The sequence below is a fragment of the Oncorhynchus tshawytscha genome, linkage group LG16 (genome assembly GCF_018296145.1).
Source record: "Oncorhynchus tshawytscha isolate Ot180627B linkage group LG16, Otsh_v2.0, whole genome shotgun sequence".
Taxonomy (NCBI): domain Eukaryota; kingdom Metazoa; phylum Chordata; class Actinopteri; order Salmoniformes; family Salmonidae; genus Oncorhynchus; species Oncorhynchus tshawytscha.
In genome coordinates, this window is record NC_056444.1 from 77,934,396 (window position 1) to 77,953,277 (window position 18,882).

The following is an 18,882-nucleotide window of genomic DNA, read 5'->3' on the forward strand; positions in this document are numbered from 1 at the left end:
GGGAGGGGAGGACTGGTATTCTTGAAAGGAACAGGATGTTCCTATAGAAAATGTAAATCTAGGGGAAAGGGAAGGCATTTTATGGGTGATCATCATCACATCATGATGGACGCATTTTATGGGTGATCATCATCACATCATGATGGACGCAGGAAGGTTGTCTCATGCAGGGTTACCCAAACCTTTGGGCCTCTACAGTATAATAATTCACCCGAAATGCCAGTATCCCTGCACAGATGTGTTACTCATGTGAGATCGTGCACCATACGGCAAAACAGACTGACATGAGAACTAGATGGGCTACAGCAGCACTGTATATCAACCAGGGTAAACACTGTTCAGAACAGCTCAACCAGTAACATATACGTTCTATATAGAGCAGGGTAAACACTGTTCAGAACAGCTCAACCAGTAACATATACGTTCTATATAGAGCAGGGTAAACACTGTTCAGAACAGCTCAACCAGTAACATATACGTTCTATATAGAGCAGGGTAAACACTGTTCAGAACAGCTCAACCAGTAACATATACGTTCTATATAGAGCAGGGTAAACACTGTTCAGAACAGCTCAACCAGTAACATATACGTTCTATATAGAGCAGGGTAAACACTGTTCAGAACAGCTCAACCAGTAACATATAAGTTCTATATAGAGCAGGGTAAACACTGTTCAGAACAGCTCAACCAGTAACATATATGTTGTTGAAATCCAAAGGAATCCACAGTGAGGCCAACGTTCCATGAACACCGAGCACCGTCACTGAACACTACAGAAAACAGCCAATACTGCCCTTTTTTAGATGATTCATCTGTTTCCCCTTTTCTCCCTCACTGCCCTTGTTTCTGTAGCCGTGGAGCAGTTTGGGGGGAAGGGCATCGGCCCGGGGAAGACAAGGAGAAGTCCACTACAGACCCTCTACAACGAAGACCAGGTGACTAGCTTTAAAATGGCCCCATTCGATCATGTCTTGAGTGTGAGAACACTCGCGGTTATATACTATTTATGCGTCAGTGTTTCCAGATGTGTCACACACAGGAAATGTCATTTGACAAAGTATTGATCTTCGAGAGCCACTTTGACTAATTTAATTTGCTCTACACATAGTTGATTTCTCAAACAATATTGTTTTTGGGTCGCCTTTGGTCTCTCAACTGAATGACTGCTGCTTTACATGAAATGCTACATCACACTACATACCTTTACCTTCCTCAGAGGTCATGGCTTTATCATTACACTACATACATTTACCTTCCTCAGAGGTCAGAGGTCATGGCTTTAGCATCACACTACATACCTTTACCTTCCTCAGAGGTCATGGCTTTATCATCACACTACATACCTTTACCTTCCTCAGAGGTCAGAGGTCATGGCTTTAGCATCACACTACATACCTTTACCTTCCTCAGAGGTCATGGCTTTATCATCACACTACATACCTTTGCCTTCCTCAGAGGTCATGGCTTTATCATCACACTACATACCTTTACCTTCCTCAGAGGTCAGAGGTCATGGCTTTAGCATCACACTACATACCTTTACCTTCCTCAGAGGTCATGGCTTTATCATCACACTACATACCTTTACCTTCCTCAGAGGTCAGAGGTCATGGCTTTATCATCACACTACATACCTTTGCCTTCCTCAGAGGTCATGGCTTTATCATCACACTACATACCTTTACCTTCCTCAGAGGTCAGAGGTCATTGCTTTAGCATCACACTACATACCTTTACCTTCCTCAGAGGTCATGGCTTTATCATCACACTACATACCTTTACCTTCCTCAGAGGTCATGGCTTTAGCATCACACTACATACATTTACCTTCCTCAGAGGTCAGAGGTCATTGCTTTAGCATCACACTACATACCTTTACCTTCCTCAGAGGTCATGGCTTTAGCATCACACTACATACCTTAACCTTCCTCAGAGGGCAGAGGTCATTGCTTTAGCATCACACTACATACCTTTACCTTCCTCAGAGGTCATGGCTTTAGCAATACTTCAAAGCTGAGTTGAGCTCATTTGATTTGACTTAGAAGTTAGGACTCAGGTTCTTAGTGGTTACTATAAAAAATACTACCCCCTCTTCTGCAGAAAGACAAAGCTCTCCTTTCCAGCTCCAATATCTCAGGAATCCAGTGAATGCTGAGTGATCTCTCCCTTTGTCTGCATCGTGCTCTCTCTCTCTCTCTCTCTCTCTCTGTCTCTCTCTCTCTCTCTCTGTCTCTCTCTCTCTGTCTCTCTCTCTCTCTGTCTCTCTCTGTCTCTCTCTCTCTCTGTCTCTCTCTGTCTCTCTCTCTCTCTCTCTCTCTCTCTCTCTCTCCATGTGTGTTGTCTGTGTAATCATGCTTTCTCAATGACACTGATGATAGTCGTTTGGTGCTGCTGATGTAGCTCGTCTTATCAGTTTTGTTCTCCTCCTCTTTGACCCAGTCCACCTGGCACCACCTCTCTTGATCCATTTTTTTCAGGCTCAACCAGAGCGGGTCAGAAACAAAGCACCATGTCCAATTAGAGGAAGTCAGAGGAAGGCCCTAAAAATGGTCAAAGACTCCAGCCACTCTAGTCATAGACTCTCTGCTACCGCACGGCAAGTGGTACCGGAGCCCCAAGTCTAGGTCCAAAAGGCTTCTTAACAGCTTCTACCCCCAAGCCATAAGACTCCTGAACAGCTAATCAAATGGCTACCCAGACTATTTGCATTGCCCCACCCCCTTCTACACTGCTGCTACTCTCTGTTATTATCTATGCATAGTCACTTTAATAACTCTACCTACGTTGTACATATTACCTCAATGACCTGGACTAACCGGTGCCCCCACACATTGACTCTGTAGCGGTACCTCTGTAAACAGGCTCGCTATTGTTCTTTCATTACTGCTCTGTAATTATGTGTTACTTTTATTTCCCTTAACCAACTGCATTGCTGGTTAAGGGCTTGTAAGTAAGCATTTAACTGTAAGATCCACCTACACCTGATGTATTCGGCACATGTGGCAAATACAATTGGACTTGATTTGATTTGAATCCCTTTGTTGCTTCCTCAATGTTCAGATCAAGCCGTGTCTTCATTAGAGTGTGAAACACTGTGGTTGGCCTTGATGTCAGACCAATTCCTGTTAATCTGACTCATCTGACAAGATAGATTCAAGCCCTGACTGTTGGGCACAATTGTCTTAGTCAGAGGATGTGGCTAGACATTATCACTTGGAGAGATGAAAATGTTATCACTTGGATAGATTGAATATTTCATCACTAATAAGTGTTTAATTGTAAATGTGAGTATTGTCTCCTCCTCTCTGTCTGTAGTTGGACATGTCTGCCGCGCAGGCGTCTCTGCGTGGTCGGCGGGAGCTGCTAGAGGAGGCGTGTCTCACCCACACCAGGAAGAGGCGGGTGTTGACCCCAGACGACCTCCGCCACCTCATAGTGGACGATAAGCACAGTCTGCTGTACTGCTACGTCCCCAAGGTGGCCTGTACAAACTGGAAACGGGTCCTCATGGTCCTGACGGGGGACGGACGCTACCGCGAGCCCCTAGCCATCCCCGCCAATGAGGCCCACGTTGCAGGCAACCTGCGCACGCTGTCAGAGTACTCCACCGGCGAGATAAACCACCGCCTCCGCAGATACCTGAAGTTCCTCTTCGTTCGGGAGCCCTTCGAGAGGCTGGTGTCGGCCTACCGCAACAAGTTCACCCGCAGCTACAACACGGCCTTCCACAAGCGCTACGGCACCAAGATCATCCGCCGACACCGGCCCCACCCTGAGCCAGAGGCGTTGGAGCAAGGCAATGATGTCTCCTTCAAGGAGTTTGTGCAGTACCTGGTTGATCCCCGCACACAGAGAGAGGAGCCCTTCAACGAGCACTGGGAGCGGATCCACTCACTGTGCCACCCCTGCCTCATCCACTACGACGTGGTGGGGAAGTATGAGACTCTGGAGCAGGACTCCCGCTCTGTGCTGCGGCTGGCCGGCGCTGACGGGGAGGTCCACTTCCCCACCTCAGGCAAGAGCACCAGAACCAACGGGGACATGGCGGCTCAGTTCTTCCACAACATCAGTCCCTTCTACCAGAAGAAGCTGTACAACCTTTACCACATGGACTTCCTGCTGTTCAACTACTCCAACCCAGAGTACTTGAAGTTTAGGTGAGGGCGGCTCTCTCCATGTCAACTGTGATTTAGTAATCAATCTGTTTTGGGTCTGGAATTTCTAATCAATCTAGGTGGGTGTGTAGTGGTGTTCAAATATTATTGGTAAGTGCCTTACCAGTGCCTTCCTTACCAGTGCCTTCCTTACCAGTGCCTTCCTTACCAGTGCCTTCCCTGCATTGTTAGATGTATGACCTTTATTATCAAGGGTGACTTTGGGTGCACTGTTCATTCCTAGGACTCTTCATGTGGCCTATATAAGATAGAAGCAGGTTCTTCTTGTTGAGGGTTGTGAACCTTCCTCTTTATTTATACAATTGTAAGAGTATTTATTGTAATTATAGACTGAGTCATTGGACACTTGAGTGAATTGTGGGAGAACATTCAATTTATGCATTTCTCTCTGCTTGCACATACAGCGTGTTTTCTTGACTCTTGCACATCTTATGTAGCCAAAATGTTCCTCTGGGGACAAAGGGTGTTGTAGAACTTACATAAACCAACAAACAAAAGCAAGCAGTCTACACATTCAGAATCATGAAAAAGCTGCCATTTACTCACAGAGTTATGAGGTTTGCAAAGACCCAGTGTGAATACATTTTCAAATCTAACACGGTGGTAAGAAATAACTGCCTTGGTCTTGGTGGCCACCTGTTCGTTGATGTTATGCAAGCCACAGGTTGATAGTCAAAATGTACTGATAAACAATGTATGCTGGGTATAGGAAGCCTGGCAGGCATGATGACTTCAGATAGGGAGTTGATGACAGAAATGCCACATGCTCTGTTTGGCAGAGTCACCTCTTTCTTTAGCTCACGGCAGACTGAGCAAACAGCGCATAGCTGTGGTTTGGTCCAAGGCTGCCCTTCGTCAGAGAGTTCCTTGTTGAACTGTGGACAGCCACGTAGGGCTAACTATCCACACGGGCACTACAGGTTAAGACCAGGTAAGCCTTCTGGTAAAAGACAAATATTCTATTGAATTTACACCATGCTTACAAGTGCAATATTTTTCATGACTTGATATGAGCTGTATATAAAGACATTTAATATCACATGTTCATGCCTGTTGATGTTGTGCCTCAACAGTTTGCCCATAAAAATGGTATATTTATCGTTTACTGCTACAACAACATTAATTTGCATCAATTGATGCTATAGGCCAGGGTTACCCAACTGGTGGCCTGTGAGCTGAATTTGGCCCGAGGGTGATTTTTATTTGGCTCAAACTTCAAGTTGAAAAATAATAATAGTTTAAACAAACAAACAAAAAATGAAATAATTTGCAGGACACAAAGAAACTGTAAAAACACGAGCAAATCAGCTCGAAGTGATTTTAATTGAGGAAATCTGTTTTCACACGCCTAGTAGAGAGATATATGTCATCGTATGAAAATGAAAGCATGGTTTGAAATGATGATGTTTTAGTCAAATATTATATCTGTTTGGGCTTCTTCCAGTCTACAAATGATTTGTAATTATGTTCTGCCCCCCTGACCATCTGCTCAAAAAAAGATCAGCCAATGGCTGAATCTAGTGGACGATCCCTGCTTATAGGTTATGTGTTGAGGTAGCGGTGGTGTGGAGGACATGTTCTTTGTGTTGGAAACAACCAAATACTTTACAACTTTCAAATTGTTGCCTTGAAATAGAAGTAGACTCTCGTCTGAATGAATTTGTTCCTAATGTTAACGAGCCATAATCAAGTTGTGTACAGCCTGTTTCAGACAAACACCCATAGACTGTGAATAATGTCTGGAGAAAACACAGGTGTCGACCAATAGAGTTGTCTCGGTTCATGAACTCCTCTCAGCTGGGAAGTGGCTGCTCTAGAATATCCACATACAACATTTCACCGTTGTTGACAAGTCGCCTGGAAGACCAGGTATTTAGCCTACAGAGAAGTGTGTATTTATTATACCAGTACTACAGTCTGGTTCCTTTTCTCTTACTTTTGTCTGATATGAGAGTACCCTTATGTTTTGCAAATTGTATTTTATAGTAATAATATCCACCATTTAATATAAATGATATTTTTTACACTAATTTCTCAACAACCAAGCACCCAGTAGACAGTGATGTCATTGTGTATTGTCATTACCGGTTCTACTTCAAAACCGTCATAGAAGTTTCCTTTTTTTCATGTTTCCTTCCTGATTTGCCTAGTTAAATAAAGGTTCAATAAAGGTTCAATAAAGGTTCAATAAAAAAATCCATTATGAATGACTGTTGTTCTGTGACAGAAATCTATTTTGCGGCTATAAAACTATTGTGAAGAAGTTGAAGTTTTCTCCACTCCACAAAGCCCAATCTGCAGTGAGAATATTGAACACCCACTTTAAAATGCCCCCTCGTGTGATACCAACTTACTGTGAAATCAAACCAATAAATGAGCTGGTACAGACCAGTGGTCAGATGTAAACCAATGGTACTGACTGAGTGGTGGACAAGGAGAGCTGAGAGAGAAAGATGACAATTGATGTTGTCACATACCTGTTTAGCATTTGTTATTACAATAGGACTGACCAGAGCCACAGAAAACATCAATGCTTGTTGTACATTTATCAAGTATTTGATACCATGATTTGTAAATGTCTATGAAAGGTTATTTAAATAATACAAGAGTTCTGCAATTGTGTAGAAAAAGGCATGTTTAGATAACCAATGAGCAGGCAGTGAGGACACCACAGTCGTAACATACAGAAGGCATGTTTAGATAACCAATGAGCAGGCAGTGAGGACACCACAGTCGTAACATACAGAAGGCCTGTTTAGATAACCAATGAGCAGGCAGTGAGGACACCACAGTCGTAACATACAGAAGGCCTGTTTAGATAACCAATGAGCAGGCAGTGAGGACACCACAGTCGTAACATACAGAAGGCATGTTTAGATAACCAATGAGCAGGCAGTGAGGACACCACAGTTGTAACATACAGAAGGCCTGTTTAGATAACCAATGAGCAGGCAGTGAGGACACCACAGTTGTAACATACAGAAGGCCTGTTTAGATAACCAATGAGCAGGCAGTGAGGACACCACAGTCGTAACATACAGAAGGCCTGTTTAGATAACCAATGAGCAGGCAGTGAGGACACCACAGTTGTAACATACAGAAGGCCTGTTTAGATAACCAATGAGCAGGCAGTGAGGACACCACAGTCGTAACATACAGAAGGCCTGTTTAGATAACCAATGAGCAGGCAGTGAGAACACCACAGTCGTAACATACAGAAGGCCTGTTTAGATAACCAATGAGCAGGCAGTGAGGACACCACAGTTGTAACATACAGAAGGCCTGTTTAGATAACCAATGAGCAGGCAGTGAGGACACCACAGTTGTAACATACAGAAGGCCTGTTTAGATAACCAATGAGCAGGCAGTGAGGACACCACAGTTGTAACATACAGAAGGCCTGTTTAGATAACCAATGAGCAGGCAGTGAGGACACCACAGTTGTAACATACAGAAGGCCTGTTTAGATAACCAATGAGCAGGCAGTGAGGACACCACAGTTGTAACATACAGAAGGCCTGTTTAGATAACCAATGAGCAGGCAGTGAGGACACCACAGTTGTAACATACAGAAGGCATGTGAACGGAAACATTGCTATGTCTGAAATACAGCTACCTTCTCTTTGTAACTTTTGCATTCAAGATTACTACTGAACATTAAGATGTGAAAAACATTAGTGCAACTTATACTTCATCAGGCGTTTTGCAATAATATTGTTGCTCCTGTCCTGTCGTAAGATGTGGACGACTACACCTTAAATCTGATTTCAGAACAGTTCCAATGCTTTGCCCGTACCACATTTCACATTACTGATGACATGTCAATGGTAACGTCATTCAAGATTCATTACGGTTTCAAATCTCCTTTAAAAGTACTTGAACTTAACACGGTGACAGAAAGCTGCTCTTTCAACAGTACTAATGAATACTGATGTCCTTCAAATATGTTCCACCATTGATACATTCGCAGGTTCTCTTCCACACCTTGGTGGTGACGTACACAACCGGTCAAACGTTTTACAACACCGACTCAGGTTCTCTTCCACACCTTGGTGGTGACGTACACAACCGGTCAAACGTTTTACAACACCGACTCAGGTTCTCTTCCACACCTTGGTGGTGACGTACACAACCGGTCAAACGTTTTACAACACCGACTCAGGTTCTCTTCCACACCTTGGTGGTGACGTACACAACCGGTCAAACGTTTTACAACACCGACTCATTCAAGGGTTTTTCTTTATTTGTTTACTCTTTTCTACATTGTAGAATAATAGTGAAGACATCAACACTATGAAATAATACATATGTAATCATGTAGTAACCAAAAAAGTTTATTTTATATTTGAGATTCTTCATATAGCCACTCTTTTCCTTAATGACAGCTTTGCACACTCTTGACATTCTCTCATCCAGATTCATGAGGTGGACACCTGAATGCATTTCAATTAACAGGTGTGCCTTGTTCATGTGGGGAATTGTTTTCCTTCTTAATGCTTTTGAGTCAATCAGTTGTGTAGTGACAAGGTAGGGGTGGTATACAGAAGAAAGCCCTATTTGGTAAAAGACCAAGTCCATATTATGGCAAGAACAGCTTGAATAAGCAAAGAGAAACGACAGTCCATCATTACTTTAAGACACGAAGGTCAGTCAATCCGGTTAATTTCAAGAACTTTGAAAGTTTCTTCAAGTGTAGTCGCAAAAACCATCAAGCACTATGATGAAACTGGCTCTCATGAGGACCGTCACAGGACTGGAAGACCCAGAGTTACCTCTGCTGCAGAGGATAAGTTCATACCAGCCTCAGAAATTGCAGCCCAAATAAATGCTTCACAGAGTTCAAGTAACAGACACATCTCAACATCAACTGTTCATAGGAGACTACGTGAATCAGGCCTTTATGGTTGGGGCGGCAGGGTAGCCTGGTGGTTAGAGTGTTGGACTAGTAACCGGAAGGTTACAAGTTCAAACCCCCGAGCTGACAAGGTACAAATCTGTCATTCTGCCCCTGAACAAGGCAGTTAACCCACTGTTCCTAGGCTGTCATTGAAAATAAGAATTTGTTCTTAACTGACTTGCCTAGTTAAATATAGGTAAAATAAAATGCAAAGGTTGGCTATTTGAAGAATCTAAAATGTATTTTGATTTGTTTAAAGCTTTTTGGTTACACACATTATTTAATAGTTTTGATGTCTTCACTATTATTCTACAATGTAGAAAATAGTAAAAATAAAGAAAAACCCTTGAATGAGTCGGTGTTCTAAAACTTTTGCATGAAGGTGCTTCTACTTTGGTCTTCAACAGAAGGTTCCAGTAATTACCTGTCAAGTAAGTTAAAAAAAAAAGTCCTGTCTATGATGAGAGGGATAATGCCAAGCCCCACTATGCATCCTGCATCCAGAAATACTGTAAACAAGTTCACCAACATACAATGCAACCGTTCGTGATCAATAACCGTTCCCTAATTTCAGAAAAGTTCCATTTAGTGTGTTGAGTTTGTCCCATCATCCATACCTTCTGAGGTTTTAAACATGAGGGTTTTAAACAGCTGAGTGAGTGTGTATTCAGTGAGTCATACTGCCACGCCCAGTAGAGTAACTAACTCCGCTCCCCTCGAGTGGTGAAGTCAGAGAAGAGGCAGGGCAGGGAGACAATATAGAACCATGGTCTGGGAATACACATCACCGGGAGGTCTGTAGGAGACTGATAACCCCCTTCCAGTGTTTGTTTCCTTCAGTTTGTAGCCTACATTTATAACTGTGACTTTAGTGTTTGTTTCCTTCAGTTTGTATCCTACATTTATAACTGTGACTTTAGTGTTTGTTTCCTTCAGTTTGTAGCCTACATTTATAACTATGACTTTAGTGTTTGTTTCCTTCAGTTTGTATCCTACATTTATAACTGTGACTTTAGTGTTTGTTTCCTTCAGTTTGTAGCCTACATTTATAACTGTAACTTTAGTGTTTGTTTCCTTCAGTTTGTAGCCTACATTTATAACTGTGACTTTAGTGTTTGTTTCCTTCAGTTTGTAGCCTACATTTATAACTGTGACTTTCCACTCAGAGTCCCAGCCCCTCCATGAGTGAGACAGAGCGGAAGACCAGAGACAGGAAGCCGGTCTCCCACGGCTGTCAGGTAGGGTATGGAGAAGTTGTATGGGTCCAGACTCCTCCTCCACCTCAGATGGACTGTCAGACCAGCCACATAGAGAAGAATGCCTGGTGGGACATCACAATCAATCAACCAATCACACAGCCGATCTGAATGAGAAGTCCTTGGAAGTCAATAATGGCCCGAATATGACTTAGGAAATGTAAGTCTTTCCTACTCATGCCTTCCTTACGCACTTCTCACTACTCTGCGGGTATTACTGACAGTGGTTCCCATAATGGCTAATATTTAACATGATTCAAATAAAACTGAGAAAAGCCTGGGTCTCCAAATTTCATCCATGCAAATATGAGGACATATCATAAAAATTCAGAATAATGGCACAGCTATTTGTAGCCTACGTCACTGTGGAAGAGGGGCCACAATGCAGCACTTCCATATGACTTTTCTTCCATATGACTGGTTTCACTTTAGTCTCCAGGGATCATAAGGAAAAATCATCTAAAATAATTGCAATGTGTATTTACAATCCCCTTCTCGAAATGGATGACTCATTTACCTAACTCTTATCACTAGCTCTTATCGAGTTAAAGTGTATGGAAATTCTATCAGAAAAAAAGAAACATGGAACCGGTAGGTCCTCTCGACATTCATGGTTTCCTTGCGCGTAAAGGTGGTGGATTGATGAGGGAATTAAATCAAGGCCAGAATATCTCTAGACACACCTCCACCACACCTTCATTTAATCAATCTCCACCCCAAACGAATAGCTGGGTGCATAGCATGCTGTTCTCATGCTAAAGTTCAAGGTCAGAATATGTGTAGAGAGAAAAGTGCATGAAAAGGGAATTACGCTCCATCTATGTTCTAAACTCGGGTCGGAATTCCCCCCTTAGTACTTATAGGTCTATAACGCTATAATGAGAAGTCCTTATAAGTCTGTAGGAGACTTGACCAAACTCCATCTGTGGACCAGTGACCGAGGAGGCAGGCGAGGTGGCAGGCGAGGTGGCAGGGCTTACCTGGAGGAGGGTGGTACACAGGTAGCAGACTGACGGGCGTACCTGGAGGAGGGTGTCACACAGGTAGCAGACTGACGGGCGTACCTGGAGGAGGGTGTCACACAGGTAGCAGACTGACGGGCGTACCTGGAGGAGGGCGGTACACAGGTAGCAGACTGACAGGCGTACCTGGAGGAGGGTGTCACACAAGTAGCAGACTGACGGGCGTACCTGGAAGAGGGTGTCACACAGGTAGCAGACTGACGGGCGTACCTGGAAGAGGGTGTCACACAGGTAGCAGACTGACGGGCGTACCTGGAGGAGGGCGGTACACAGGTAGCAGACTGACAGGCGTACCTGGAGGAGGGTGTCACACAGGTAGCAGACTGACGGGCGTACCTGGAGGAGGGCGGTACACAGGTAGCAGACTGACAGGCGTACCTGGAGGAGGGTGTCACACAGGTAGCAGACTGACGGGCGTACCTGGAGGAGGGTGTCACACAGGTAGCAGACTGACGGGCGTACCTGGAAGAGGGTGTCACACAGGTAGCAGACTGACGGGCGTACCTGGAGGAGGGCGGTACACAGGTAGCAGACTGACAGGCGTACCTGGAGGAGGGTGTCACACAGGTAGCAGACTGACGGCGTACCTGGAGGAGGGTGTCACACAAGTAGCAGACTGACGGGCGTACTTGGAAGAGGGTGTCACACAGGTAGCAGACTGACGGGCTTACCTGGAGGAGGGCGGTACACAGGTAGCAGACTGACAGGCGTACCTGGAGGAGGGCAGTACACAGGTAGCAGACTGACGGGCTTACCTGGAGGAGGGCGGTACACAGGTAGCAGACTGACAGGCGTACCTGGAGGAGGGCAGTACACAGGTAGCAGACTGACGGGCGTACCTAGAGGAGGGTGTCACACAGGTAGCAGATGATGAAGGAGACAGTGAGGGCAGTGTGGTCTCCTGGAGCAGAGAGATGAAGGAGACAGTGTGGTCTCCTGGAGCAGAGAGATGGAGGAGACAGTGAGGGAAGAGTGGTCTACTGGAGCAGAGAGATGAAGGAGACGTGAGGACAGTGTGGTCTCCTGGAGCAGAGAGATGAAGGAGTCAGTGAGGGCAGTGTGGTCTCCTGGAGCAGAGAGATGAAGGAGTCAGTGAGGGCAGTGTGGTCTCCTGGAGCAGAGAGATGAAGGAGTCAGTGAGGGCAGTGTGGTCTCCTGGAGCAGAGAGATGAAGGAGATAGTGAGGGCAGTGTTGTCTCCTGGAGCAGAGAGATGAAGGAGACAGTGTGGTCTACTGGAGCAGAGAGATGAAGGAGACAGTGTGGGCAGTGTGGTCTCCTGGAGCAGAGAGATGAAGGAGACAGTGAGGGCAGTGTGGTCTACTGGAGCAGAGAGATGAAGGAGACAGTGTGGGCAGTGTGGTCTACTGGAGCAGAGAGATGGAGGAGTCAGTGTGGGCAGTGTGGTCTTCTGGAGCAGAGAGATGAAGGAGCCAGTGAGGGCAGTTTGGTCTCCTGGAGCAGAGAGATGAAGGAGACAGTGAGGGCAGCGTGGTCTCCTGGAGCAGAGAGATGGAGGAGTCAGTGTGGGCAGTGTGGTCTCCTGGAGTAGAGAGATGAAGGAGACAGTGAGGGCAGTGTGGTCTCCTGGAGCAGAGAGATGAAGGAGTCAGTGAGGGCAGTGTGGTCTCCTGGAGCAGAGAGATGAAGGAGACAGTGAGGGCAGCGTGGTCTCCTGGAGCGGAGAGATGGAGGAGTCAGTGTGGGCAGTGTGGTCTCCTGGAGCAGAGAGATGAAGGAGACAGTGTGGGCAGTGTGGTCTCCTGGAGCAGAAATATGAAGGAGACAGTGTGGTCTCCTGGAGCAGAAAGATGAAGGAGACAGTGTGGGCAGTGTGGTCTCCTGGAGCAGAGAGATGAAGGAGACAGTGTGGTCTCCTGGAGCAGAGAGATGAAGGAGACAGTGTGGGCAGTGTGGTCTACTGGAGCAGAGAGATGAAGGAGACAGTGTGTGCAGTGTGGTCTACTGGAGCAGAGATGAAGGAGTCAGTGTGGTCTCCTGGAGCAGAGAGATGGATACTGAGAGAGGCAATTAATGGATACTGCAGGTAGCTTTTCTCTCGTTAGTTAAGGACTGGTTGAAAAGTACATCTGTACAAATCCTATGATAAAATCAAGAGAGGATAAATAGAAGAGAAATGCCAAGAGTGGTTCCAAGAGTAGAGTTCCTATTTATAAAGACATACAGTATCTACGTGCAATCCCACGGACAGCCATGACCCTCCATAGAAAGACAGAGTGGACAAGTCTTACCTGAGATGAAGGAGGTGCTGAAGGGGTTGGGCCAGTGCCATCTCATCTTCTAGGGTAAGACTCCATCACGCTCCAGAAGCGTAGGTAGGTAGAGATCCGACTGGCCTGGATGGGCACCAAGTTCCCTCCGACACCTGAGAGGAAGCACCAAGAAATGTATGGAGAGAGTATCACCCACACAAGTCTCATATTATATAGTCATATCCTTTCCTTTGAGATGTTCATCTCTATTCTGTAAAACACACATGTTGCTCACCACTTGCTTCTGACATTATAAGGATAGAAATCTTAGAAATGTTCGAGTTATATCATTTCTTAATTGATGTATTAACTCCACATTGACAGATTCTACTTTGTGGTCCTGCCACAGTTGCCATGGAATACTGTTTTTGTCACATCTTAATCAAAACCCAATGCAGCTGTGTATCTCAGACTTGCAGACACTCGAGGGGACAGTGGTAAAAACACAACGTTCTGCATTATAGTCACAGAACCAGTAGAGGGGAAATTCTAACCAGATTGGACAACGTTAACATTCACTGCAAGCAATATTTCACAGAGGTCCAATGGTTATCCAATGCACTACATCAGGCTGCCAATATCAGCCTGGGACACGGCCATTTGTGACTCAGAACATCTGGCTGTGTGCTCTTAAACAGGCTCATTTTGAAAGGATCCCTCAGCATGTGCCATTTAAACACAGCTAACTGACTCTCAGCCAGACACGATAGTCTCTCAGTCTCTCTGACTGTGGAACCACTGTCCCCAGCATCCTCTTCACATCACACCCTCACTCAGAGGAAGAGAGTCATGCATGTTCCATGGGACAGTTAATAACTCACTCTCCCATTTCCATCCTTGTATAGTGTGTTGATAGACCATTTCACCATGATTAGTCCACCATTGATGACGAGTGTAAGACAACCATTCCCTTAAAGTTAGGGTCGCTAAAACAGTCTTGTCCAAAATGTGTCCCACGAAACTGAACAAGGTCATGATGAAATAAACCAGTAACACATCTACTGATCAGGAACATGTATTGAATGCTAAGGTGTCCTGTGTGTCGTACCCAAAGAGATAATTAGATAGTTCTTTGTATGTAAAATGGTGAAAGTCATCAATGGCGCTGCCCATGCCAAAATGGGCTTTTGGGCGAGTTGTCTATTTACCTGCTGATGGACATGGCTACAATGACAGGCTGCTAGCTAGACACGAGGACCTTCTTGTTTTGAGGGCTCTTCCGGGCCACCACCCACAGGGAACCAGAGCCAGGAAGAACACACACACCAGACACAGGTACCGTACGTCTACAGTACACAGAGAAAACACAGGTACCAGATGTCTACAGTACACAGAGAAAACACAGGTACCAGACGTCTACAGTACACAGAGAAAACACAGGTTAGAATGGTCTCCAATAAATACAACAATACCACTGTCCCACACATAGAGAATACAATTCATCTGACATAAGAGCATTGCCGAACTTGCATTGAAATCAATCAAGATATTTCCCAAACATGTTTGATATTCATAAGATATTGAAGCCATTTTACTTCTGCATGTACACATTGAGCTTCGTAAAAGTAACTAATTGTAGTCAGTGCTGACAACAGGCAACAGATGAGTTGGAACGTAACTTCTGCTGCCCTCTGCTGGTTCTGAATATTATTACCACAAACTGAAGGTCTTAATTGGCTTAAATAGTTATTTACCCAGATACATGGGCTGCACCAACTCTATTAATTGTTAAATGACTGATTTCTTAATCAAAGTTCAATTAAACCTTTCATCTGTTATAATAAAGCCTTACCTCGGTACTGTTAGAGTGTTGAACTGAATCCAGCCAGCAGAGACTGTGTGATCAGATCTCCCACGTTGTCTGGGTTGATGCCCACTTTCCTGGAGCCAATGATCGCCATGATCATCACCAGACCTATGGAGGGAGGGAGCGAGAGAGACGGGGAAGGAGATGGGAAGTGAGGTAGAGAGAGAGAGAGGTATGGAGGAGAGAGAAAGAGAGAGAAAATAAGAGAGAGAGAGAGAGGGAGAGAAAGAGAGGGATGGAGAGAGAGAGAGGTATGGAGAAAAGAGAGAGGTATGGAGGAGAGAGAGAGAAAGAGAGAGAGAGTGAGAGAGAGAGAAAGAGAGAAAGAGAGAGAGAGAGGGAGGGAGGGAGGGGGAGCAAACTTAACAGATACTACTATTGAGACACTTGGCATCTCAATCCAATAAAGACAATCTCAGGGTGAACTCACCAAGAGTCAGTGCTGCCATGAATGCAGTGATGATGCTGCTGGCACAGACTACAGCAGCCTGGGCCAGCTCTACCCCACCTCTAGGCATGGACCCCAGTGCTATGCCTGCAACTGCAGGCAGGAAGTCCACCACTGTGGCCTGAACCTGGGGAGAGAATGGACCTTCACAACCCCTGGGTCCATCTATCCATCACATCTACTGTACCTTATGGGCTTAGCGTACCTACATGATCATGCCTTGGATAATGTGTGACCAAGGGCTATCTTGACCTCTTCCTAACCCTGGACTACTCCAACACCTGTTTTTACTGTGATCCGTTTCTCCAGTAAAGGTCACGTTAGCCTCGGGCTTCAGTTAGTGTTGCTATCTGTCTTTCAGGCTGGGAAATGAAAGGAGAAGTTGTGGTGTGTGGCAGGTGACCTAGTTGTTAAGAGTGTTGGGCCAATAACCGAAAGGTCACTGGTTTGAGTCCCAAAGCTGACGAGGTGAAAAACCTGTCGATGTGCCCTTTAACAAGGCACTTAACCTGAGTTGCTCCTGTAAGTCACTCTGGATGAGAACATCTGCTAAATGACTAAACATAAAACATGTAAAATGCTGTGGAAGACTTGTTATCAAGAGCACATAAAGAGACCAGGCTACTTGCCTCCTACTTTGGCTAATACTACGTATACAACAGGATGCTGAAGATGTGGCCTCACTGCGGTGGAGTGGTGAGCAGCCAAGATTTTCCCTTCAGCCCCACCAGAGTTGGGACAAGGATGAAGATCTCTGTGATGACACTTCCCAGTGCTGAAACACACAGAGATAATCTTCAACAGGAATAAACACGTACAGTGGTTCTTCCTTAAAAAGTTGTGCCGTACTGCAGCACACGTTGCGGGCTGCCGCAGAATTCTATGGCACCGTCATTTAAGTGTCAGCCATTGTTGCCATTAATGCTAGTTAGTGCTAGTTTGACCATCAGAGGGCAACTTTGAAAAGCATTTGACTGTCATCAGACACAGCCATCATCCCAAAGCTCAACAGTCATCTAACACCTATCTTGGCAAGTGTCCCAGTTCATTCTACCTCCTCTGGTGGACGGTCCAGAACATTAGCTCCAGCTCAGAACCTTGTCTCTCTCGCTACCAGCCTTATTCATCAATCCCCCCTCTGTCACCCACCCATCCATTCTCTCTCCATTCAATTAGAGCCTCAGCAGACCATCCTTTCCTCGCCTCAGGAAATATAAGCCATGATGACTCCCCTGTTTCAAGTCATTGTCCATGTTTCCAACGCCCCGGTTACTAGAATATTTGCAAATGTCCAGAGAGTTTCAAACAGGAGAAAGCCAAGTCTCAAAACCAGGTCTAACAGTGCTGTAAGTGCTCCTGTCCCTTTTGGCCATAAATGACCTGACCATTTTGATTCCCATCAATCTTCATCAAATAGGCATATAATATGTTATACAAAAGCAAGTCACACCACACCACATTCCATCACACCACACCCCACCCACTACACCATACCCCATTCCACCACACTCCTTCCCATCACACCACACCACATCACACCACACCCCATCCTATCACACCCCACCCACTACACCACACCCCATCCCACCACACCCCACCCACTACACCATACCCCATTCCACCACACTCCTTCCCATCCCACCACACCACACCACACACCATCACACCATACCCCATCCCACCACACCCCACCCACTACACCATACCCCATCCCACCACACCCCACCCACTACACCATACCCCATTCCACCACACTCCTTCCCATCCCACCACACCACACCCCATCACACCACACCACACCCCATCCTATCACACCCCCATCCCACCAGACCACGAACTTAAAAGATTATTAGAAATAGAAGTAGTGGATGGTAGTAAGTCTGTCCCCTAGATCCCTGCTTGTATAATGTCCATGATGATGCCAGCGGAGACCATTTCCAGTCCAGCCACCAGGTATGGCAGTAGCACCTGGGTTGCGATCTTCCTGGAGCTCTCAGGCAGGAAACCATGGGCAGATCGGGTCAGTTTACAGGTGAAGCCGCGCAACTTCTTCCCCAGGTAGCACAGCTCCAGGTTCAGCACAGTCACCACCATGGTTGTATACAGTTACCCCATTACCCAAGTTAAGGATTGACTGAGTAGGGATGAAGGGCTGTGGGGGGGAGGGAGGGGGGGGTGACACAGCCTGGGATCCACAGACTACCACATTCCTTCGCCAGTAAGCACCTCAAGCTAGTGTATATGCTGCCTACCTCACAGCTGGGAGCTCGACTTTACTACAGTGTTGCTTTTCATGAAATGTCATGACAACAGGGCCGGTTACAATAAAGACGTAACAATGGACCGTTGTGCTGAAAAGTGGGTGAACTTGATTAAAGTCCTCTTGCAGTTACATGTTGTTCTTTTGCTGTCCTAGCCATATCCTTTTACCAAGAACAAATTAGGGAGATTGGAACAAACACAGAAAACCACAACAGTTGTGTTGTCCTGTGATGAATCAGTCCTGGTGAGGGGTCCAGACGTCACTAGAGTGTTCACTCTCTCTGTCATATGATACTACCACAGCTGTTGACCACACTGCTAACAGGCTCTATCTTACTGGCACACAAACTACTCTACCAAGAGACTTTCACTCAATTCCTGGTCCTTGACTCGGTACCGGTACCCCCTGTATATAGCCTCGTTATTGTTATTTCATTGTTGCTCTTGTATTTTATTAATTACTTTAGTTTATTTAGTAAACATTTTTCTTAACTCTTATTTTTCTTAGAACTGCATTGTTGGTTAAGGGCTTGTAAGTAAGCATTTCACGGTAAGGTCTACTACACCTGTTGTATTCGGCGCATGTGACAAATAAAATGTGATTTGAGAATAGAAAGAGGCAGCAGGTACAGTTGATCCAATTAGAATCTCCTTGTTGCTCCCGTTCCATTTGTTTGCTTGTTTGCATGGCCCTTTGCTGGCTCACTGACAGGAGACATGCTCTCTGTGCCTTCTGAGAAAA

The 18,882-nt window shown here is 45.5% G+C and overlaps 1 protein-coding gene and 1 pseudogene across 1 annotated transcript in view; one reads left to right on the plus strand and one right to left on the minus strand.

Annotated features, from left to right (window-relative positions):
* Nucleotides 1–10,559, plus strand: part of LOC112216387 (carbohydrate sulfotransferase 11) — a 16,217-nt gene extending 5,658 nt beyond the window's left edge. The window contains exons 2-4 of the mRNA XM_042299699.1: nucleotides 854–936; nucleotides 3,317–4,158; nucleotides 10,240–10,559. Of these exons, the coding sequence (XP_042155633.1) occupies nucleotides 854–936; nucleotides 3,317–4,158; nucleotides 10,240–10,258 (944 nt within the window). The 3' untranslated portion in view covers nucleotides 10,259–10,559. The remainder of the gene's footprint in view (nucleotides 1–853; nucleotides 937–3,316; nucleotides 4,159–10,239) is intronic.
* Nucleotides 10,560–12,497: 1,938 nt separating this feature from the next.
* Nucleotides 12,498–17,983, minus strand: LOC112215244 (annotated as a pseudogene).
* Nucleotides 17,984–18,882: the final 899 nt, after the last annotated feature.